This window comes from Larimichthys crocea, chromosome XIII (assembly GCF_000972845.2).
Source record: "Larimichthys crocea isolate SSNF chromosome XIII, L_crocea_2.0, whole genome shotgun sequence".
Classification (NCBI taxonomy): domain Eukaryota; kingdom Metazoa; phylum Chordata; class Actinopteri; family Sciaenidae; genus Larimichthys; species Larimichthys crocea.
Window position 1 is genome coordinate 5,611,550 of NC_040023.1, and position 21,442 is coordinate 5,632,991.

A 21,442-nucleotide genomic window follows, 5' to 3' on the forward strand; every position below is an offset into this window, starting at 1 on the left:
TCGAGGAAGGTTTTTTTTTTTTTGTCAAACGAGTGGACGACGTGAGAGGGCGTGCTGCTGCTGCTGCTGCTGCTGCTTGTGCAAGCGCGCGGGCGCAAAAAAAAAAAGCACGAGAGGTGGGACACGCTGCTTTTACACCATGTCCGGGAGATGCTTTTCAAAATAAAACTCAGCAGAGGAACAATAGAAAGGAGTCTGTATGTAACAACATTCATTATCTAAAAATATAAAACCATGTCTGTATGAATAATAATATTCCAATGGAGTCAATATTAGAAACAAGATCATTATGCTGTATTTATATTAATGAATGAATGAAGAATCAGTGATCATATCAACCCTCTGCTTCATTATTTATTTATTTATTTATTTATTTATTGTTTTGTCTATCTTTTAACATATACACAGACATGCAAGACGTAAATGGACACCTTCATTAAAATTCAAATTCAAGGTGTCTATTTACTTCTTGAATGTCTGTGTATACATATATATACATACAATTATTATTATTATTATTGTTATACATTTTGAACGTGTTTTATTATTATCATCTGTTTTTATGTATTTCTTCAGTTAGTTAGTTAGTCTGTCTATTTATTTATACATGTTGTCATACATATTTTTTGTATCTATTAATACATTTTAATGTGTTTTATTATTATCTATTTTTATTTATTTTTTTATTTAGTAAATGCAAGAATAGTAATACAACTCATTGAAGAGTTTTATTACTATTATCATCTGTTTTTATTTATTTTATTATTTGTATCATTATTATTTCATTTCATTTGTAAACCTGCCTCATCAATGTTTCATCACCGGTAAACCTGCTTCATCAATGTTTCATCACCGCATAATGAGAAGTGCTTGTGCTTATGAAACACTTCGAGTTGCTATACAATTAAAGTATGATTGATTGATTGATTGATTGATTGATTGATTGATTGATTGATTGATTGATTGATTGATTGATTGATTGATTGATTGATTGATTGATAAAGAAACAAAATAATGGTGATACAGAATATATTCAGGTAAAAAAAAAACTGATCACATACTTTGTGTGTTAAATATGATTGTCAGGTAAAATATCTGCAAATGTCTCATTACACTATAAGTTGTTACACTGGCAAACTGCAAATGTCTCATTACACTATAAGTTGTTACACTGGCAAACGTCAACATAACATAGAAACATATACATAATTTCATTCATGACTTCTTTTCCCCCCAAAGCTGATAAATTCCTACACTATATTTTGAAGGAAATCGCAGCCCTTCCTGCCTTGCGTTAGTCTAGCTTTACGCAGTTTTTTCAGTGAAATGCGGACAGCCTCTGCCCTCCCCTTCAGACCGACCTGTCACTTACAGGGGCAGGGCGCAGAAACACCTGCATCTATGCAGCCTGACGCAAAGGTCACGCTGTCTCCGGTGTTGTTAAGGATGAAACTGAGGTGACAGTTCCTGATTAATAACTTGATGCTTCAGACTTTTTTTTAAAAATCAATATAGGTATGATTACAAAAGATGTGTATTTATTCCTAAAGCAAGACTACAAACCTATTCTGTCTATTAACACAGTGGCTGTCGATAAAAATCTGTTTGACAGCATCTCCCTAAATCCATAACAACATTTGGCTGTTTTGTCTCAAAGCAAATCAAATTAATTTATTCCCAAAGTATTTATTGACTGATACCAGGCCACGATATGTCTCTGGCCACAAAACGGTAGTTTCACCGAAAAGAACAAACAGCTCAAGGCTCATAAGCTTTGTGTAAGCTTTCAGCTGTATATTCTGGTCTTCATCATCAGTGGAGATTATGAAGTTGCAGTGGGGATAGCTTGGCAGGTTACACAAGGTGGAAGGTTTCTCTGAGGTTTCTTCTCTTGTTTGGTAGCACAGGTGTCTGATTACCAAATTTATCAAATAAAAATTCAATTCAGTTTATATATATAATGCCAAATAATAGCAGATGTTATCTCAGGACACTTTCCATGAGCAAGCACTTGGCGACAAACTTCTATTAGACGTACAAAGATGCAAAGCAGCAATAACAATAATGATGAATAATAATAAAACTACAACTATAACTATAATGGAAATCTGACTGATATTAGTTGTAATAATACTATTAAATATTAATAATAATGAAATCATTTAAAATAATTTACATGTGACCTGCACTAAAATTGTAATCAGATTCTTTAGATTCAAAATGTGCATTTGTATCCATGTCTGACAAAAGATTGACAGTCTTTAGCGTCAAGTGTCGACACAAGAAACAGGTGAATGAAACACAAATCTTTGCTATGTTAGATCTTTAATTTCCCATTTTGTTGCAGCACAAATGATGAAAAATCAAGCAAGGCAGAGAGATGATCTATATTTAAAGAAACTACCACTACACAAACTAACATTGAGTTAGTATGCGTTGAGCACAACCCTGAGTACTGAGTAAAGATTAAAGTTTAAACCAAACATTCAAGGTGAGGGTGGACTTCAGTATTCGAGGCGTAAAGTCCCCAGAAGGACAAATGCTGGGTGTGTCTGTCTCTGGTAAGTAAAGATATGAGTGTCCGTTTGACAGTTGTGTATTTGGCAGTTCTTATCTCCTGAAGCTAGACTTTATTCAAAAACATCACTTTGGTTACTGGATCTCTCGTTACATTGGCAGCAACAACAGGCATAAAGATACCATAAAAATAGCAGAATTAAGTCCTGTGAGGGTATCACACGATAAGAAAGTAATAAATACTGGAACAAACATAATACACACAAAAAATGTACAATACAATACAAAACAGTTTTTTTTTTGGACCTGCTGTTCTCCAGCTGTCCAAACGCACACCTGAGGTAGACTTGTATAGATTTCTGACAAGACGAGTTCTGTCTTGGTCACACATAAGAAGCGAACTACAAGAAACAAGACAAAACACTGTGGGGACTTGGGCTAAATTAGAGTATTATACATTAAGACCCCATTGTACTGCAGCATAATGAGCATTATGGTGAACTCAAGCACATAATATAGGGGTAATGACCCCTAATGATGATCAATACTGACGCATTTAAACGTCCTTTGTGCTGTGCAATCAGTGGGCTCGGTCGGCCAGTCCCCTTTTACATGAACTAATCTATTATTCTACTCATTATCATGCAGACACACAATGAACAATATATCTAAACATGTGAAAAAGACACTGGATATGTACAACATCAACATAGTGCCATGCTTGCTTTGACTTCAGGACAATGTCAGTGGATATCTGCTACGTCATCTCTGTATATCACTCAGAGCAGGACTGTTAATATGTCAACGATTAAGAAATAATCACGTGGATGACTTAACATCCTTAGCTATTTGTACACTTTGATATATCAATCTGACGTTCAGCACATTCCAGGGCTTTTTTTATGAAATCCACAGCTGTGTTTTCTGTAGCAAAGAACAAACCCTACCCCGAAACGCAATACACATCAGACTGAGAGATAAGGTGTTTTGAGTGGATGCTTCTTTTCAAGTCGTACAAGGTTGCCACAGTTACTTTGCTGCTCTGTTTTGTGTGGCAGAGAATGACATAAAGATAGTGCAAGGCTCATTTGGCAGTTTTAGCAGTCCAGGGTCTTCAGGCAAACCCAAGACAGTAAATAACTTAAACATGGAGACACATCCTAAAAGAAACTAGGTCAAAGAAAGTTCTCCCTGAGCTCAAATTGAAGACGAGAATATAAACTCCATGCAACACCTGAACATCTGCAAAATGACACCGCTATAAAGTTACAGTCAGTAAACATTTAAACAGTTATAGTACTGTCAGAAGTCAAAGTTATGACAGACTCCACGGTATGAGGTTTGTCGCACTGTGTTGGTACTAAAAAAAGTACAAAGATCTTTCTGAATCACAGCGCAGATTCAACGGAAACTACTAAAACTGTCAACTGTTTAATTTGCCCTTCAGGGAGAACAATTTTGAATAAATAGTCAATATAAAAAAGATAATATCTATTTACATTTAGCGGCTTCACCAAAATAAGTGAAGGTAAAAAAAAAACAAAAAGATTACTACACCTCAACTTCCTTTCAAGTAACTGAGTAAATACTGTTTATGTGAAAAAAATCCCTGATATACATGTGTGAACATTCCCTACGGATTAATACTGTTTTGCAGACAAGGTCTGCCATACAATCAATACTGGTCTTGCATATAAGTTCAAATAACAAAACTGGCAACTTGGTAATTAAGACATAAACTTCCCCACTAATGGAAAAAAAGGAGAATTATTTTTCACAGGGTACGTGTGGTTTTAGTGGGATATGACGTCTGAAAGCAGCTCTCAGCGACCTCATTGGAAAGTGGAGGTCATGGCACTTTATGTTGTGACATTCACTTTTTTTTTTCCCTCACTAGGATACCTGAAAAAGTAGTTTTAACAAAATAGTTGGCAGCCCAGGATATGTTTTTTTTTTCTCTCTTACATTCACATGTTGGATTGTTTTAAGTTTACAACAATGCTATAGCTGATCATCATCAATACAATCATCAGCCGTAGTACTGTGTTGTGTCATCAGTACAGCTCAGTATTCAGGCTATTTTTGGGACGATAAAGTTTCAATGTCATTGTTTAAAGAAAAAGTCTTAATTGTCTTTGGAACAAAGTTGTCTTCTTGCAATAAAATAAGTCAGAATAGTATGAGAATAAAGTTATAGTATTACATGTAAAAATAAAAGTTGTAATATTGCGAGATGTTTAATACAACTTTTCATACTATTCGCTAATACTTATATTTTGGACTTCTCTATTTCCGCACGGTGACCTGATATAATTTGATCTCACTTCAAAATCAGGGTGGGTATAATCTTGTCAGGATTTTTAATTTAATCCTCCATTCTGAAACCAGACACAAGGGTTCGACTGATGATGATGGGTTTTGAAGGTCAGTGTGAATATTTTCGAAACAAACACTGTAGCCACTTTGTTTTGTGACAAGTATCAATATCACGAACTTTGATATTTGATAATCGAGCTGCTGGCCAGCCACGAGGGAAAAACCAATAATTCATGCTACTTTCCTCCATCTGTGATGTTTTGTCAAGGTCTTTAATGATCTGACAAAGACGGGTGATATGATTTAGAAAATACAGATGGTGCCAAAATAATTACCACACTTGCTGGCCTTTGAAAGATGAGGTAGGAACTACTGAAATGTCGGGAAATGTTGAAAAGTCGGGAGATGTACATGGAGATTGTTCCTACAGCTCTGAGTCCATGAATTGAGATATATACTTCCAGAGGCCACTTTATGAGGTACACCTATACAAACTAGTAGCATTAATGATTAACTGACGATAGATCAATGATGGGAACTTATGTAGGATTTCGTCCTATGTCCATTGAAAGGTCCCCCTAATTCCAGAGTGTCCCAGTAAGGTGTGTTAGTAATCCAATGCAACTGTTTGTTTTGATATTTTAATTTGTCATAGCAGGAAAATGACAGGTGGAATTAATACCATGAATGATTGACTGATGATGGATTAATGATGGGACCAATAGGTTTGCCTTACGTAGGATTTGTCCATTGTAAGGTCCCTCTAATTCCTGAGTGTCCCAGTAAAGTGTGTTTGTAAGCACAAAAGTGCCTAAACACACGAAACCTAAATGGAATGCAGCATGTTATTAATTGCACATGTGCTTCTCCTGTTATGACACATCGTAACATCTGCAGTGTGGGTTTATTATAACCATCAAGCAGCATTTATAGACCATACAGATATAGACCACATGTCAGTATGATCAAATATCTGCACACCCATATATCAGTCAAGCCCTTTCTGGTGCTTTAGGCCACACATTTTTACACACCCTGTTATGTGAACAATGCTTTGGAGAGTTGTAAACCTGCAGTATGTTTGAATTGTTGTATACAAAAAGGCTCAGTTAACCGAGGCACACATCATGTCAAATCAGTCCAGACAGAGACTACTACATGGCTGAACCAACAGTAAGTCTGATTGTTTCGTTCCAAAGCTAAGACACTTATCTGAGGCAGAAAAAAACAAAAAAACAAAAAGAAAAGTTTTCAAAGTGGGCACATCTGTCAGCGCACCACATCAGTACCACGGTAATGATTCCTATCTCTTCGCTCAATAAATAAAACCTGAGGTAGCTCTTTCTGTAAGCAGTGTTCCAGTGGAAAAACCTCACAGTTTATCTTCAATCATTCACTCAAAGTTTTGCTCCTCTTCATCGTCCCTCCGCGAGGTAGCTGTTCCCTGAGAGCCTGGAGACGAATGCTGCTGCTGCTGCTGCTGTGCTTTGACCGGACAGTTGGCCACCATGTGGGAAACGCTCTGACAAAAATGGCACTTTTTGGGCTGAGGGGGCAGCTGACACTCTTTGGCATGATGGCCGGGACCTCCACAGTTGTAGCATCTAAAATGAACAGAAGAGAGGGAATTATAAAGAAGATCATCATCACTGGCTTTGCCTTAGTTAATCGCTTAGTTAATGGCTCGTATTACTCTCAAACACATCCATCAACATGATCTTTGCGTAAAGCATCACATGCAAAATACTGCAGCCAAGCGTCACAATCTTTCATCGTCACAATTTTCGCCATATAGCATTCTCACAAAAACTGAAGCCTTCAAATTATCTTATTACATATTCATCCTTGGTTTTTGGTGGAACCTATCACATGTTGTCAATCATAGTAGATGGGACAGCTCTCACTTGGTCAGAGAGAGAGGTAAACACAGAGGAACAGACATCAGACACACAGGTTAAAAACACCGTGCGTGGATAAGACTGTTTGGATGGCCAATGAAGTGTTGAGGGGTTCCTAATCTACATGCATTTTACTGTACCGAGATATTTGCTTTAATGTACTTATATATTTTTATTTTATAGTACACTATGGTTACATATCAGGTTCTTACTGTAAAACGCTGATGGTGAAAAACTGCACTCGAATACTCTCAGTGCTTTAAGAACTGCAACAGCATTTCAACAAACAGGTGCAGGCAACTGAGAAAGACTGCAAACAAAAAGCAGTCGCACTATATGATTAAATATACTATAAACTCCAAAATAAATGCTGTTTATCATTATTTGCATTACTAACATGCATGTTCTAGATGGTGTGTGCATGCAACAGTTGCTGATGTTCATTTGAATCTGAATAAAAATCCGATCTGCACTGACATGATTAGATTCTACCACCAGAGGGCAGCACACTCCAGCTTTAGTCTCTCCGTCGTACCTGTCACCATGTATCCACGTTGAGTGCAGTCCCAGTGGTGGACAGCTGTCAGGGGATTTGGCAAAAATTGATCTCTGGCTCTCAAGGGACAATATGAGGGATACTAAACGTGAAGCCGCTTTGTTGTTCTACCAATCAAGATAAAAGGGTATTTTAAAGTCGCCCTGCATGCAAAAATGCGTTTGATATTTTTTATTTCACTGTGATATTTCAACTTGCAAAGTGCAGAATAATTTAGTTTAGAGTTTGTTTTGATCTGCTTTTACACTGCGCACCTGAATTCTCAAACGTTTTGTGACATCACAGTTTAAAAGCCGTCCAATATGTAACTCACGCATGTGTGATGCTATAACTTAAAACTTCCAGGGCACCTTTCAGCAAGAACCTGATCATTTTATGCTCACATCACTGTACAGTCTATTGTGGCGCTCACACTAAACCTGAACTAAAAACCTGAGCTGAAGATTCATCATGCTGATGTGACCTGACAGTGAATCTTTTACAATGTGTAGTTTTTGTGTTGTGAAACGTGCTGTAAAGACTTTGGAGATGCCATTTCAACTGTCATTCGGTTCATTTGTGCTTAATAGGCACCTTCATGAGCATAGGCCCTTGTCTCTTTTAAAGTGTGCTAAGTAGATGCTCTTGCAGTTTAGAGACTTGCCATAAAAAACATCAGTTTGCTGTCACATCATGAGCAGTTGCACTGGAAGTCTCAGAACTATCGACTTCTGACTTGCAATGGGACAATAAGTGTCACATCCTGGTCGGTTTGTCCAGATAAAAACAGAAGATAAATATAAGAAATTGTCTATTCTTTTTATCAGCAGCAGTCTCAAGACTTAAATTAACCACAACATGGAAAATACTCCCCAAGAATTTAAAAACAAGCTCTGTGCAGTTTAGAACAGATCTTTCGACATCCATAAAGCCACTGAACCATCTTAAAGTCAGACTGTTGATTGTTCAGACAGTCGCAGCCTCAACCAACAGCAAACTGCGTGTAGCGTACACCTAAAACAGATAATAAACCGTATAATCTCTGCCTGGCTTTACTGAGAAACTTAATGGAGCAGAACCATCATTAAACATCATTAATTATACCTGTGTATTTTCTTCCATGGCGAGTTAACGCGTTTTCATGTCTGCTGTGAAAACGGCCTTCACATCTATAAAACTGTTTCAAATTGCAGTTTTACGAGGACAAATATGTGTCAAACAACAAGAGATGATCATATTTAACTACAGGATTCTACTGAAAGTCAACGGATGATGACATTAAATCATCATCCGGAAGTAATCTTTCTATAAACAGGTCAAAGTGTGTGTGAATCTCCGTGCAGAACGGTTGCTGTTGCTCTGATGGTGGATTGTTAACAGCAAATCTATGCTGAGAAAGCTAATGATCAGTGGCTAAGTGAAATCCTGTTGGTGGATTTATTAGGGCGGGATAAATAAGGCAAGCGAGGCTCAAGCGCTTGTGCAGTGTGACACAAAGAGACTCCGGCCACTTAAACAGGCAGGCAAAAAAACATTGATTATTTTTGTACACGGGCAACCTGGTTTTCTACGAGCTCTGGCTTTTCCCCTTTGCTCTCTATCGGCGATCGAACGAGTAAATGAGCAAAGTGTAAAACAGATGGATACAGATAATACAAAGCTGAGAATCACAGTCTGTTTCAGCGATCACCCACCAACCACGTCGCCTTGCCGCTCACAACGCCGCTATCAATGACACGGTTTCCTCAGAGGCACCGTCGAGGTTTAAATTCATCTGACTGGGTCTGTTTTCATACAAGCGCATTCATTTTTATCCATCACTACATTAGTTTTACCCTACACTCGATAAACCGTACATCTGCATGGCTCGTACCATCTGACAACAACGCAGGTATGTCGGTATCAGCTCATTTTAAAACAGCATTCCTATTGCATTGTCTGTCCACAAGCTGTGAAATGTTGTGCTCACACAAAAACATGAAATACAAAGCAATATTTCCTGTGTCATATTTTACAGTTTAATATCCATAGAAAGACATATTTGTGGTTTTAAGTACTCTCAATATAGTTTTACATCCCTCTCTCTCATGCTTCTATCTGGAGCTCTAGCAAGAACAGGACACTTTGCATTGTGTTCTCATTAATATTAACAACTGTTTTCTACGGGATGTTTGTTGACAGTATTTATGTAGCACCTAGACCTGCTTTGTAATAAGATAAAGAAGATCTGTGCATTAATACTGCGCAGAAATAAATGGAAACCAATGGCTGCCTGGATGGTAGGAAAGGTACCTTTAATTGGACACACTGCAGCAAGCTTTGGTCAGCTGTACATGGACAGAAATGTCAATCCACAAACTGACACTGCTGAGGAAAATAACTGACAGGTATCTGATATATTGTAAAGGCAAACCGAATTGTCAGCCTCATCCTTCAGCATACTTTACTGTACATACGCTCTTCCCTTCCCATTTAAATCAAATCCCATCCACAGACAGCGACACACTTGTTCAACTTGTCAACGCTTTCCAAAGCCCTGTCTGTCTATCGGTTCTCACTGAAGACATGAAACAAGCTTTCATATAAGATACATCACCAGATACATCATGGCTTTATAAAGATAATACAGCTAACGCAATGCAAATCAGTGCCTGTTCCTGCTGAGTTGGTTGCCACGTTACCATACTCCAGTTATATTTCTAGTGAAGACGGTGAGTGTAAGCCAGTTTCTCCACCCATATGAAATATCTGGCACTTTAACTGCTCAATGTTCCTCTGTGTTCTAAACCGTGCGCGTCTGCAGATAGATAACTCACAGTTATCAGAGCTTATCACTGTAAACAGCTGCCTGCTGCAGTTTGATGAGAGCTGAACCAAAACAATGAGCTGAAAGACGCTAAAACACTCACAAATATATAGTTTCTTAAAAGAGCTGGTCGCTGTAGTTTTTAACAAGCGTTACCCAAACAAGTAGACAGTAAACAGTGCAGTTGTTGGGGACTATTTTCAGCGATGGATTAATCGACATTTGGTGCTCTAGTGAGTATTGTGTTCATGGTAATAAAGAAACATGTCACCTAATGCAACAACATGGCTCATTTTTTATTGTTTTTGGACAATAATTCAAGGAATTTGTTGATAAAATATAAAGACGGTATGATATCACTTTTAAAAATTAGGATTATACTGGGGTTCAGGTGTTTTAATTCATATAGTGTGTGTGCATGTCTCGTGCACTTCCCTTATTCGGCTTGTGATTTACTAAAGCTGGCCGGGAGAGATAATTAGAAATCAACAGTACAAGGTCAGGAGAGACAGGCTAGGGGAGTACCATTTGGATATGAATCATAATGCTCATTACTGAGCAGAAAACCAAATAAGGACATATTATCTTACCCCTTTTGTGTGTTGCACTGTGAAACGCTCCTTCTTGTACAAGAATAATAAATTCAACTTCAACTTTGATACTTTGAATAAAGTCTTCCTTATTCAAGGGTTTTTCTTTTTAAAAAAATCCCCATAACAATAATATAGAATACACGTCTTTTAAAGCAGCAGATACGAAGTGATGAAACCCAGACTGAGCCCTGGATCACCTCACAGCTAACCACCACTTCCTTCCTCTGTTCCTCTTTCCTCCCAGCCCCCCATCAGAGCTCAGTATTGATCAGCGTGGCCACGAGGGTGGGAGAGGGAGCTCCTTTGTTTCAATGCCACCGCGACCTCTGAACCCTGACCCCCGCTCGCTCACACCACCCCTCCTCCCACCTTCACCCTCCACCTCATTTGCACACCACATCCCATTGTTGCCACGGCAACGGCGACCCCTGACCTCTCTCAGGCACCTACATCTGTTATCAATTAAACGGATAGGATCCTTTCCTCCTCTGAATACTACATTTATGTTCGGGAGCAAAGAGGGAACATGTGAATGCAATCAAACCTATAGCGGATACTTAAGGACAGGAAGTTGTGGGATTATTTTTATCATTGCCCACCATGATTAATGAAGTTCAACTTAATAAGATGCTATCACATTAATAACTTTGTCAGATCTTAATGGCCTACAATCTGCAAATCAAACTCCTTTTTTTTCCTCTTAACTGCAACGCTCAAGTTTTGCAAAGTAGTGAGACGGACAAAGTAGGAACATCTGAATGCAATCAAATCCAGCAGGTATTTAAAGACAGGAAGATGTGGGAATCATTTTATCACTGCCAGCCATGATTAATATGCTCAAATCTACAGATGCTATCAGATTAATAGCCTCGCTGGATCTTAATTACCCAAGCAAGCTTCAAAGACAAACAGAATTGCAAATAAATGACAGTTTCCTCCAGTAGTGTTCGTTTAGAGCCTTCCAGTTTGTGTCCAGTAACAAAGAGATATGCTTTGAGCTGATGAAGCTACACTGTTGCCAGGACAGAAGCCAAAAAAAAAATAAGGAGCGTTGGGGGTTGAAAAATCCTGAAGAGATCAAACAGTCTATTGATCAGCTCGGCCTGCTGCTCCACAAAGAGCCGACATCCAGTCAGCAAAACACTTTCTGTTTCACAAAGTTCTTTTTAGCAATAAACGGATAAATAAGACGATAAACCGGTGTCACAGGTAGAAGCACAGATATGAATAAAAATCTGCTAAAAGAATTCCCTCATATCAGATCACTTTGGTGTGTGTTTTCAGTCCTTAAAGTCTTTAAGTCAAACAAAAGAAATCTGCCAACAAGCTTGTTCCTGATGGGAATCAACTTGTTTCAATTATTTCCTGATTTGCTTTAAGAATCACTCCCTGAATGGAGATTATTTTTTGCAATAAGAAAACTGATAATTTCAAGTTTCTGTGTACTGTTAAAGCCTTACAGTTAGTCTTGGAGAGTAACCATTAATCATTCAGGCAAAGTAACTAAACAAGGGGCGTTGTTTGGCCCTTTGCTGCGTGTCGTTCCCCCTATCTCTCTCCCCACATTCCTGTCGCTCTTCAGCTGCATCTATACAATAAAGCTTGAAAAAGGCCCAAAAAATATCATAAAAAAAAAAAAGTAACCAAACAATTTCCAACAATTTTTTAAGTTTTCTTCCTGCCATCCTTGATGGCCAAATTGGCGATGGTAATCTTCAACTGGTTGGATCAACAAAACATATAATGAAGTCAAACTCAAACAGCGAAAAGATCTTTTCCATCAGGAAAAGCCCTCAGTGCCATTACTTCTCTTCCTTTAGTGAAGTAATATTCTCCAGTTCTGATATAACTGATCCTAACAACACCCAGTGTTAAACCATGCCTGTAGCTCATGCCGCAGTTGACAATAGTTTCTTATAGGGCACTAATTGGTCCAAACCATGGTGTTGGGACACAAGTGCAGAGCTTTAAGTCCGGCAAAATCATGTGTCTGGCTGCCTAACATATTAAAACTGTTTCCTAATGAAAGAACAACACAACTTTCTGTTTTTCTGACGCAAGTGTTGTCTTCAAACTAAGGTTGCAAAGTTTGTACCATTGTGTCTTTACTTACTTACTTACTCCTAGACATAAAGTGAGTAAGTTTATTTCCCAGAATGTTAAACTGCTCTATATGGACTGGACATACCTGTCCCCCTTGGATCTTCGTTTCTGGGCACTCTTTGGTCTTCTCTCGCTGCCCAAACATGGTGCTCCATTGGGCCCAGTAACCCGGACAGACTCCAGTCCTTTGGATGATTTCTTAAAGGTGAACTCCACGGCCTCGCCTTCTCTGAGGCTGCGGAAGCCCTCCATGTGCAGTTTGCTCTGTTAATGAGAGAGGATGAAATTCACAGGGTTTAGGCAGTTGCCACAGATGGTGGTATCAGAAAGCTTTATCTGAGGTTCTCAAGAGCTACTATCAAAATCGTTTTAGGCCCACCACTTCACTGTTTGGATTCACTCTCAGCGTCTCTCAAAGCATCGTTTTCAGCCGCAGCTGCTTTCAGAGAAAAAGCTCTAAAAACCCATTGTTCATTACCTGCTCAACAGCAAACAGCAGACACAAACTGAGTATAGCTGGTGAAGACAGAGGAGCTTTTAAGAACTAAATAAACAGATATTTCCCTCAGGAGTAGGTAGAGACCAGAAACAAGAGAGAATATTCAACTCAGATTCATCAGGATGACACAAACATGACTTTAAATAAATTATAATGTTGCTCAGTAACTGCTGGGTGTGTAAGTAAGCAACTGTTTGCCAAATGTCCATCATTTATTGCAGTTTTAAGTCAATTGTTACTGGCAGTTTCTTACGAGATAAATACAGCTGTAAAGGATAAGGTTGTTAGATATCTACGCTTTAAGTAAGCCCATTCCACTTTTACAAGACAAAGGTGCAGCTTACTTAAAAATTGACTGCACACTTGAGATAAACTCCATAAACATTGCACAAATGAAAATGTATAGCCAGTCTGTCAGGGAATCCTCAGCTCCCTCATAAAGATCCAGTCCTGTTGACAGCCCTGTTAAAACATCAATGCTTTCAAACACCCCTCCTCCCCTTGTGCGTCTCCAAAGCATTCTTCCCCCCTCGCACTCCCCCTCGCTTCCTCAGCACTAACACCTACATACCTACAAGCAGCAACAGACTCTTCAAAAAAATGAGTCCATCTGGTCAAGTCTCCAAACCATTGCTCTGGAGGATGCTGGGAAAAGACACAGGGGAGGAGTGCATTCCTGGGATAGCTACCAGAAGATGTGGCAAGAATATATGTACGCATCCTGAGGAGAGTAAATCACCAAACAGTGTACTGCACTATTGATCCTTCCCTAATTAGCTTTCCAATTGTATCGGTAAGTAAAAAGAAGGATGAACTACCGTACTGTGAACACGCCAAACACCAGCTGCACTTTAGAGGAAATAACGATATTACCTTAATTTCCCAAACTCTACAAATCCCCACACAACATAAAACTCTATTAAATAATGCCAATGCATTTGTTGTCTCATTGTGGTCTACTACTACTACATTGCTCTCTCTTGTATTGAAATCAATGTAAATCAAACAAAGTGAGCAATGAGACAGGGGCAGAGAGAACTCTAAACATTGCAGATTTAAAGAAACAGGATGATGATATGGCTTGATTGTCGGTTTGGGCAAGATGAATCTCTACGAGCAGATATCTGCATATGAATGCAGGATCTGTAGGCAAGGGACCAAGATTTTGCCATCACAAACATTCTGTTTTTTTGTTTGTGGTATTGATCAATAATTATTGAGTGGGCTTTGCAGGTAAACAGTCCATGTAGAGAGCAGAAATGGTGGAACACATTGGCTGAAATACAATCCCGAACCAACAGCTATTGCCTGATGATGATTTAGCTTTTTACTAGCCTGCATTCATATTATTGCATATGAAGTTGTTAATCAGACTGCAGAAAAAGGTTTTGGCTCGGACATCTGTTTTTCAGATATCTGCTGGCTAACCTGAAACCACCAAATCATTGGCCGTCACCCCCAGAAGAGATGTCAGAAGATATCCATGGGGTTCCAAGATTGGGGAAAGTTCAACATTGTTGCCCTCACAAAAACTTATTTTCCTACTGAAAACTAACAAAACACGTATCCTCTGAGTTGAAAGGTACCCATGATGTAGACAGGCATGTTCTCTAGAGGTCCATTAACCCTGATCAAGGTCTATTTTGATCAGCGATCAGTGCTTCTCACAAAAGTCAAAGCTCCACCAGACTACCTGTCTTTCCAGTGCAAACAGTAACTGCTCATACCTGGTTAGCCTTGCTGTTCACGGTGGTCAAACAGCATCCGAATGTGGTCACACACTATGAAACTAAGAGATCACACCTCATACAGATGTTCACCCACCACTCCTCTGTATTTTTTAAAATCTGCTAGGGGCAGAGGGGGTCAAGTGGACTTCAAGGACTTTGCACAAAGTGCTTGTTGGATTGTCGTACTTCCTGAAACTTTTAATGCTTTTTAGGTGTGAAAGTAGGCAGGGTATTTAAACTCTCTCGGGCTCTCTTTGTAAAATTCTTCCCACAACAACCAGCCAAAACTTTTCATATGAACAACTTAATGCAACAGTGAGCGCTTTTGAGAAAAGACGGTATGAAAGTGTTGGCATTTGTGCAAATCATCACACTGAAGTCTGCAAAGATGGACTGTTTGAAGCAATCAGAAGGAGATAATGGCACCTTTCCAAACATTTGTTTTTAGATGTGGTCGTTCACATTGTTTGTTTGAAGCATACCGAGGCCTTTTGCCCTGGCAAAGTCATCATTTGCTACCCAAATCTTCAAACCTGTGTCTCCGAAATTAACTTCTAACTTCTTAAACTGGTCATTATAACAACACAGACTACCATCTCCAATCTGATCAAACCTCTGCACACCAATGCACAACCATGTATTGGGCCTCTCTCATCCCCTCTTTCCCTCTGTGCTGCTGATTTACAGCAACACAGGGTGCAGGTAACCTGAGAAGAGGTCTCTGCCAAAAGCCTCCACATGGGAGGTGGGACTGAAACTAAGTGTTGGGTGGGCTCCCTGATGCTTTAATGGCTTTATAACAGGAAGCAGGGCTAGATGGGGAGAGGAATGAGCCTTGTTTTCTCTGCTTTAGCCTCTAACCCCTTTTAAATAGAAATGTTTGAGCTTTAAACCCCCCTCCCTCCTCTGCACCTTTGAGGTTCCACAGCATATATCTGTCCATGCGGGGAAATAAGTGGTGGGAGTGGCAGAACGGACTCAGGCATGGCCGACTTTAAGATGTGTTAATCTTCAGGTAATTTTACACAAAAACACATCAGGTGTCTTTAGATTCTTCTTACAAGCTGCTTTTGAGGGATAATGTCTGACTTTAACACTGACGTATCAGTCAACTTTCTGTGAATTATTTCTTTTAAGTATCTGCTGCATCAATTTAACATGGATGCCAGTTTAAAACCAAACTCGAGAGAATTTAAGGAATGTCCGAAATGCAATCTCAGAACACACTGGATATCGTTAGACTGTGACTTAGCTTTTTATTTGCTTTTTGTCAGATGTATCTGCATTAATATGCAGATATCTCATTATAGAGGAGCAGAAATGTGTCTTTCTTGTCATTCTTGCATATCAAGTTGCTAAATGGACTGAGAGAACGTTTTGGTATGGATATCCGCTGGCTACACTGGAAGCCCAGAAGCATTTGCTGTTGTTACAGATGCTTTCTTGAACACGTGTTAACTAATAGTGGCATTTATGTAAATTTAGCTTGATTACTAGAAAATATTGCATTCATTTTTGACATTGTTGTACCTGTGATGATCCTCTGCAGGTTAAGGTGGCGTAAAGAAAGCTTCCCTACCAAATTTACCAGTCTCAGAGGGTTATGGTAGGTCAAACAGCGAACTTTTAAACGGTTTAATTAAATATTTTTGCTATTTTGATTCTTTCTCTTTTCCACCATTTTGAAATATCACAGGAAATACATATTTACCATGTGTAGAACCGACCACATCGAAATCTTTTAAGGTGCCCATACCTCTATTGTTTGGTTATCATCAACGATCCTATGTTTTTGGCATGCATAGTATGTTTCATACATACATGCGGCAAACTTTTACTGTATGTATTATGCAAAACAAAGTGACATTATCACATTATGAAAATAAATCAGAACATTTAGGAGGTTTGAAGTTTTTCTTGTAGATAAAAAGTTTTGTACATTTTTTTTATTATGATATTTTGTCCACACAGGCTTATTTTTTTAAATTTAACTTTATATTGTGACTTTTTCTTTTGTATCTGGTTTACGCTTTCTTTTTGAGGACTTAAAGAACAAAGTATGGAAGTATGGTGCCACTCTGTGGTTTGATTTTGGTCCTTCCTGTTGTGTTGTGATTGGTAGAGATTGGTGCAGATTTCAAATTAGATTTTTAAACACATTAATATAACAAACTGTAAGGTACTGTAATATAATCAACGTAGATATGAGTGGATACAGAGGTGAGACCACCCAAGCCTGGACACGCCACTGTTTTTACGCATATTTTTGTGGACAGGAGTGTCTCCTCCAACCAGTACTGAGCATCCACAGAGTAAAGCATCCGTCTCACCTGGTGGACGAACACGTCGAGCGGCTCCTCAAGAGGATCTCCGTCCCTGCTGCTCATGGAGAGGAAGCCGAAGCCCATCCGCATGTTGAACCACTTGCAGACCCCGCTGCCTCGGGACAGACCCGCGGCCTCCTCCTCGCCCTGCGCACAGCCTCCTGCACACACGAGACAAGAGACACGGTGTGACGAGCTCAACGCGTGCGTCTGACGTGTTGCGTAATGGCCCCCAAGCAACAAAATAAATATAGCAGGGCCTGACATGAAATACTGTTGAAATTAAAATCTATATATATATATATATGACTAGTGTGGTAATGTTACAATGTTTAATGAGTCTGCAGATTATTTCCCAAATTAATTAAGTCTATAAAATGTCAGAAAATAGAGCAATATCACATTTAAATGTCTTGTTTTGTTCGACCAACAGTCCGAAATTCAAATATGATTCATTTGTTATCATGCATGACTAAAATATTCACATTTGAGATGCTGGAATTAGCATTTTTTTTGCTTTAAACAAATGACTTAATCGATTATTTCGCCTTTCTATTACTTTTTCTCGCTCTAATATATTACTGCTGTTTTCTCTTTTTGTGATTACAAGTAACGTGATCATATTTCCAATTGCTAAAACAAGAAAATCACGAGTTAACGTGATCATATTTCCAATCGCTAAAACAAGAAAATCACGAGTTCTGACATAATTAATGAAGCAAATTATGACAATAAGGTATAAAAACAAACATATCTGACTACATCTGAACACCATAAAAATGATAATGCATTTAAATTTTAACAAATGTTTTATTTATTCAATATTTATATATACATATTCTAATGTTTTTCTACCCATGCTACACTTTCACTAGCAGCAGGCCTTCAAAATAAAATGCATCAACCCCCTCTGTCAACATGAACATCAATAAACAGATAAATCTTTACGTTAAGCACTCTTTAAAGAGCTTTTATCTGATTTTTTTCTAACAACACTATGAGTTTGGATTTGGTTGTTTGGTCTACCTGTGAAACTCTGATTGGAAGCAGAGCCCATCCCGCCGCTCTCTGCTGCTTTTTTTTTAAGTGCACTGGAGGCTGCTGCCAGCTTCTCACACCTCCACATCAACAAAGACATGCCTTCCCCCGGACACCGAGAGTTTTTTTTGTTTTGTTCTGAATAGACAACCACCCAACCCCATCAGAAAAGGAAAGAAAACAGACAATACAAGAGGAAAGAGAAAGCCAGCCCCTCTGCACCCTCTTTCAGAGCATCATACCTTCTGCCATGGTGGGAGGCTTCCACAGCCTCCTGCACAAACAGCTCACAAAATATCAGATGAAGTGAGTTAACTGCATGTTGGACATCCGTGCACGTTTACTCCGCGTGTGTATGTATATATATAAATATATAGGTGTGTGTGTGTGTGTGTAATCCTCCAGGAGAGAGTATGCGTCCTCACTGCTTCCTGCTCTCTTCTTGCACAATATGCAGAACCCAATTGACCCTCCTACCTCTAGGAACCCCCCTGGCACACACACACACGAGCACACACACACACACACACACGCACACACACACGAGCACATACATACACACCACCACCTTTTCGGTCAAGTCCACGTGATTTCCAAAATCGAAAAGATAAATCACGCACGTCCAATAAGATAGAGAGAGTCAAAACAATTGACAAAATGACCAATCAGGGCATTGGACGGTGCAGCATTAGCAGTGTGCACCCGAAGGGCCCTGAAGGATATCACCCCGCCCACTGCCACCTTCTACACACACACACACACACACACACACACACACACACACACACACACACACACACACAATAAAACCCCATCTGCAAGGCATTTTGCAGCTACAGTTCAAATTAAAGCTGCTCTCTCTCTCTCCATGTGTCAATATGAGCAGAAGTATCTGACACTGAGAAGTGAAGCACATTTGTTTGTCACAGTTTTGACCTGTAAATATTTTGAATTAAAAGTAAATTAAGAGAACAAAATCAGTTAACTTGACAGAGTGTAGTGTAGAGTCTGTGATGATGATGGCGATGGTTTGAGAGATGAAATAACTGCAGATTAATCAAATGCCAAAAGATAAAAACAAAGATGAAATGTTATAATACGGACTCAGTATTTGGTAATATGAGTTTTAAATGAAATTCATGCAGATTAGCAGATATGATATGACGTTTAGTCTCTTTAATTCTTAACTCAGTTTTATATTCATTTCACAGGATCACCTGAAGCTATAATGTAATGTATGCCTTATATGAAATGTAATTATGTGAGATAAGAAAGGTACGTTTATGAGTTTTCAGGGGGGAAATTAATGTATTATGTTATGGTATTTTGAATTTATTATCTGCACAGTTAAAGGACTTTTTAAAACTGACAAATCCATCGTCAATTTACACCTTTTCGGTGAATATCAGGTCATCTTTAAATAACACTGAAATCTGGGGCAAACACTGGAAATGTAAGATTTTTTAAAAGTAAAAGAGGGATTATTTTTTGTAGATTTGAAAGGGGAATTATTGTAATATGTTATGGTATGGTTTTTATTAGTTTATCTGCACGATTAAAGGGCTACTTGAAGATAACATTTATCCCAATTTAAACCTCGGAAATCAGGTCAATTTGTGTTTTTATCTGTTGTGGTCGACCTCCTGAATTTGGCCTTTATTTGGAAATAGAAAAGAGATTAAAGGTGGTATCATTTTTTGTAGATTTTAAAGGGAAAATAATTAACACAGATGGTCCGATAAAAAGCCTTTACTGTGTAAAAATTTATCAAATGTTTACTCCAAATCTGGGCAAACCATTGAAATACCTCAATGAACAGGAATCAATGCGCATCTTAAAAAGTTTAAAGTCTGTTAAATTGGGTATTTCAGGGATTTTTAAGTGTTTTAGTTTGAGCATTTAATACCATCTTACATTGATAATTAAAGAATATGTGAAATGTCAAATTAATATTTAAATTAGAGGATTGTCTAAGACTTGGTGGCTTAGTTTTCTCCAAATGTACAGACAAAGTCTTAAAATGAAGTCATATTTCAGAGCTAAATAAAGGATTAACTGAGTGTTTTTTAAAGGATTTAAATGATCTCTTTCTGTCACAGTTTCCTGGCTGATATCTAACAAAGCACCGTACAGTATAATAAAGTATTCAACATACCGCTGGTCATCAAGCTGTCATCTCCGAGAGGGAACACTGGTCCTGATGTTCTCACTCGTGCACATTCATGGACCGGTGCTGCATTTATGTGTGGAATAGGTGTAATTTAGACACCAGATGGCAGCTCCCACTTCCTGAGTCTTGCAGGATGAATCATATTCACTGCAGAGGGAATTAAGCTTCTTGCATTGTCTCTGCTGAGGTGATTCACGTCCACCTGTTAGTTTGTAAAAAAAAAAAAGACATACGGTGGCCTGTTGGGTTCATTCACTTACACTCATTAATACGTAATTAGAGGCTTTCAAGCTGCTGTATAAGACCACAGACCTGCTCTCATCACTGCTGAGTCATGGAACTTCCTGTAATGATACACACACACAGGCATTGGATATGTGCAGAGATAATGAGCTAAAGCCAGCAGCTTTTCTGACAGTACATTCTCCATTTTTTTTTCTTGTGTGTGTGCATGCATGCATGTGTGTGTGTGTGAAAGGTGTTGCCTGATGAAAACCAAACGACTACCTCCATTCAAGCGTTTAATAGTCCACCCAGAGGCCCTCTGAACGTCACCATGGAAATGGAAAAAGGCCCACCGGCTGCTGCACAACAAAACAGGCCACCCTAAGGTGACCCGGGTCGCTCAGAGGGGCTTATGGGAACAAAGCCTTGGCACGCGCTTGTCAGCACACACACTGCCGCACACACACACACACTGTTATGTCACTGAGAGAGTGGGTTTTTAAACACTAGTATCTGTGCACATGTTACAGTTCCCTGAAGACTCGACTGTATTTACGTTGTGTATGTAATGATGTGGGGTGTAAAACGCACTACCTGGGCCTGCAGCGTGTATTGTAGGATGGTGGTGGTGGTGGTGGTGGTGGTGGTGGTGGGGTGAGCAGCAGCCCCATGGGGAGGCCTGTCAGTT

At 38.9% G+C, this 21,442-nt stretch overlaps 1 protein-coding gene across 4 annotated transcripts; it reads right to left on the bottom strand.

Moving 5' to 3' along the window:
• Positions 1–16: 16 nt before the first annotated feature.
• Positions 17–20,746, bottom strand: LOC104938799 (protein lin-28 homolog A). Of its 4 annotated transcripts, XM_027286715.1 has the most exons (5): positions 18,348–18,392; positions 17,328–17,482; positions 12,854–13,032; positions 6,298–6,437; positions 17–77 (listed from the first exon to the last, which is right to left on the bottom strand). In XM_027286715.1, the coding sequence occupies exons 1-5, from the start codon at positions 18,376–18,378 to the stop codon at positions 25–27; spliced, it is 558 nt and encodes a 185-aa protein (XP_027142516.1). In that variant the 5' UTR covers positions 18,379–18,392; the 3' UTR covers positions 17–24. The 4 variants fall into 4 exon arrangements, with proteins under 4 accessions (XP_027142516.1, XP_019123498.1, XP_019123506.1 ...); XM_019267953.2 differs by lacking the exons at positions 17–77; positions 18,348–18,392 and adding an exon at positions 20,515–20,746 and having other exon boundaries at positions 4,475–6,437; XM_019267961.2 differs by lacking the exons at positions 17–77; positions 18,348–18,392 and adding an exon at positions 18,602–18,899 and having other exon boundaries at positions 4,475–6,437.
• Between the last annotated feature and the right edge of the window lie 696 nt (positions 20,747–21,442).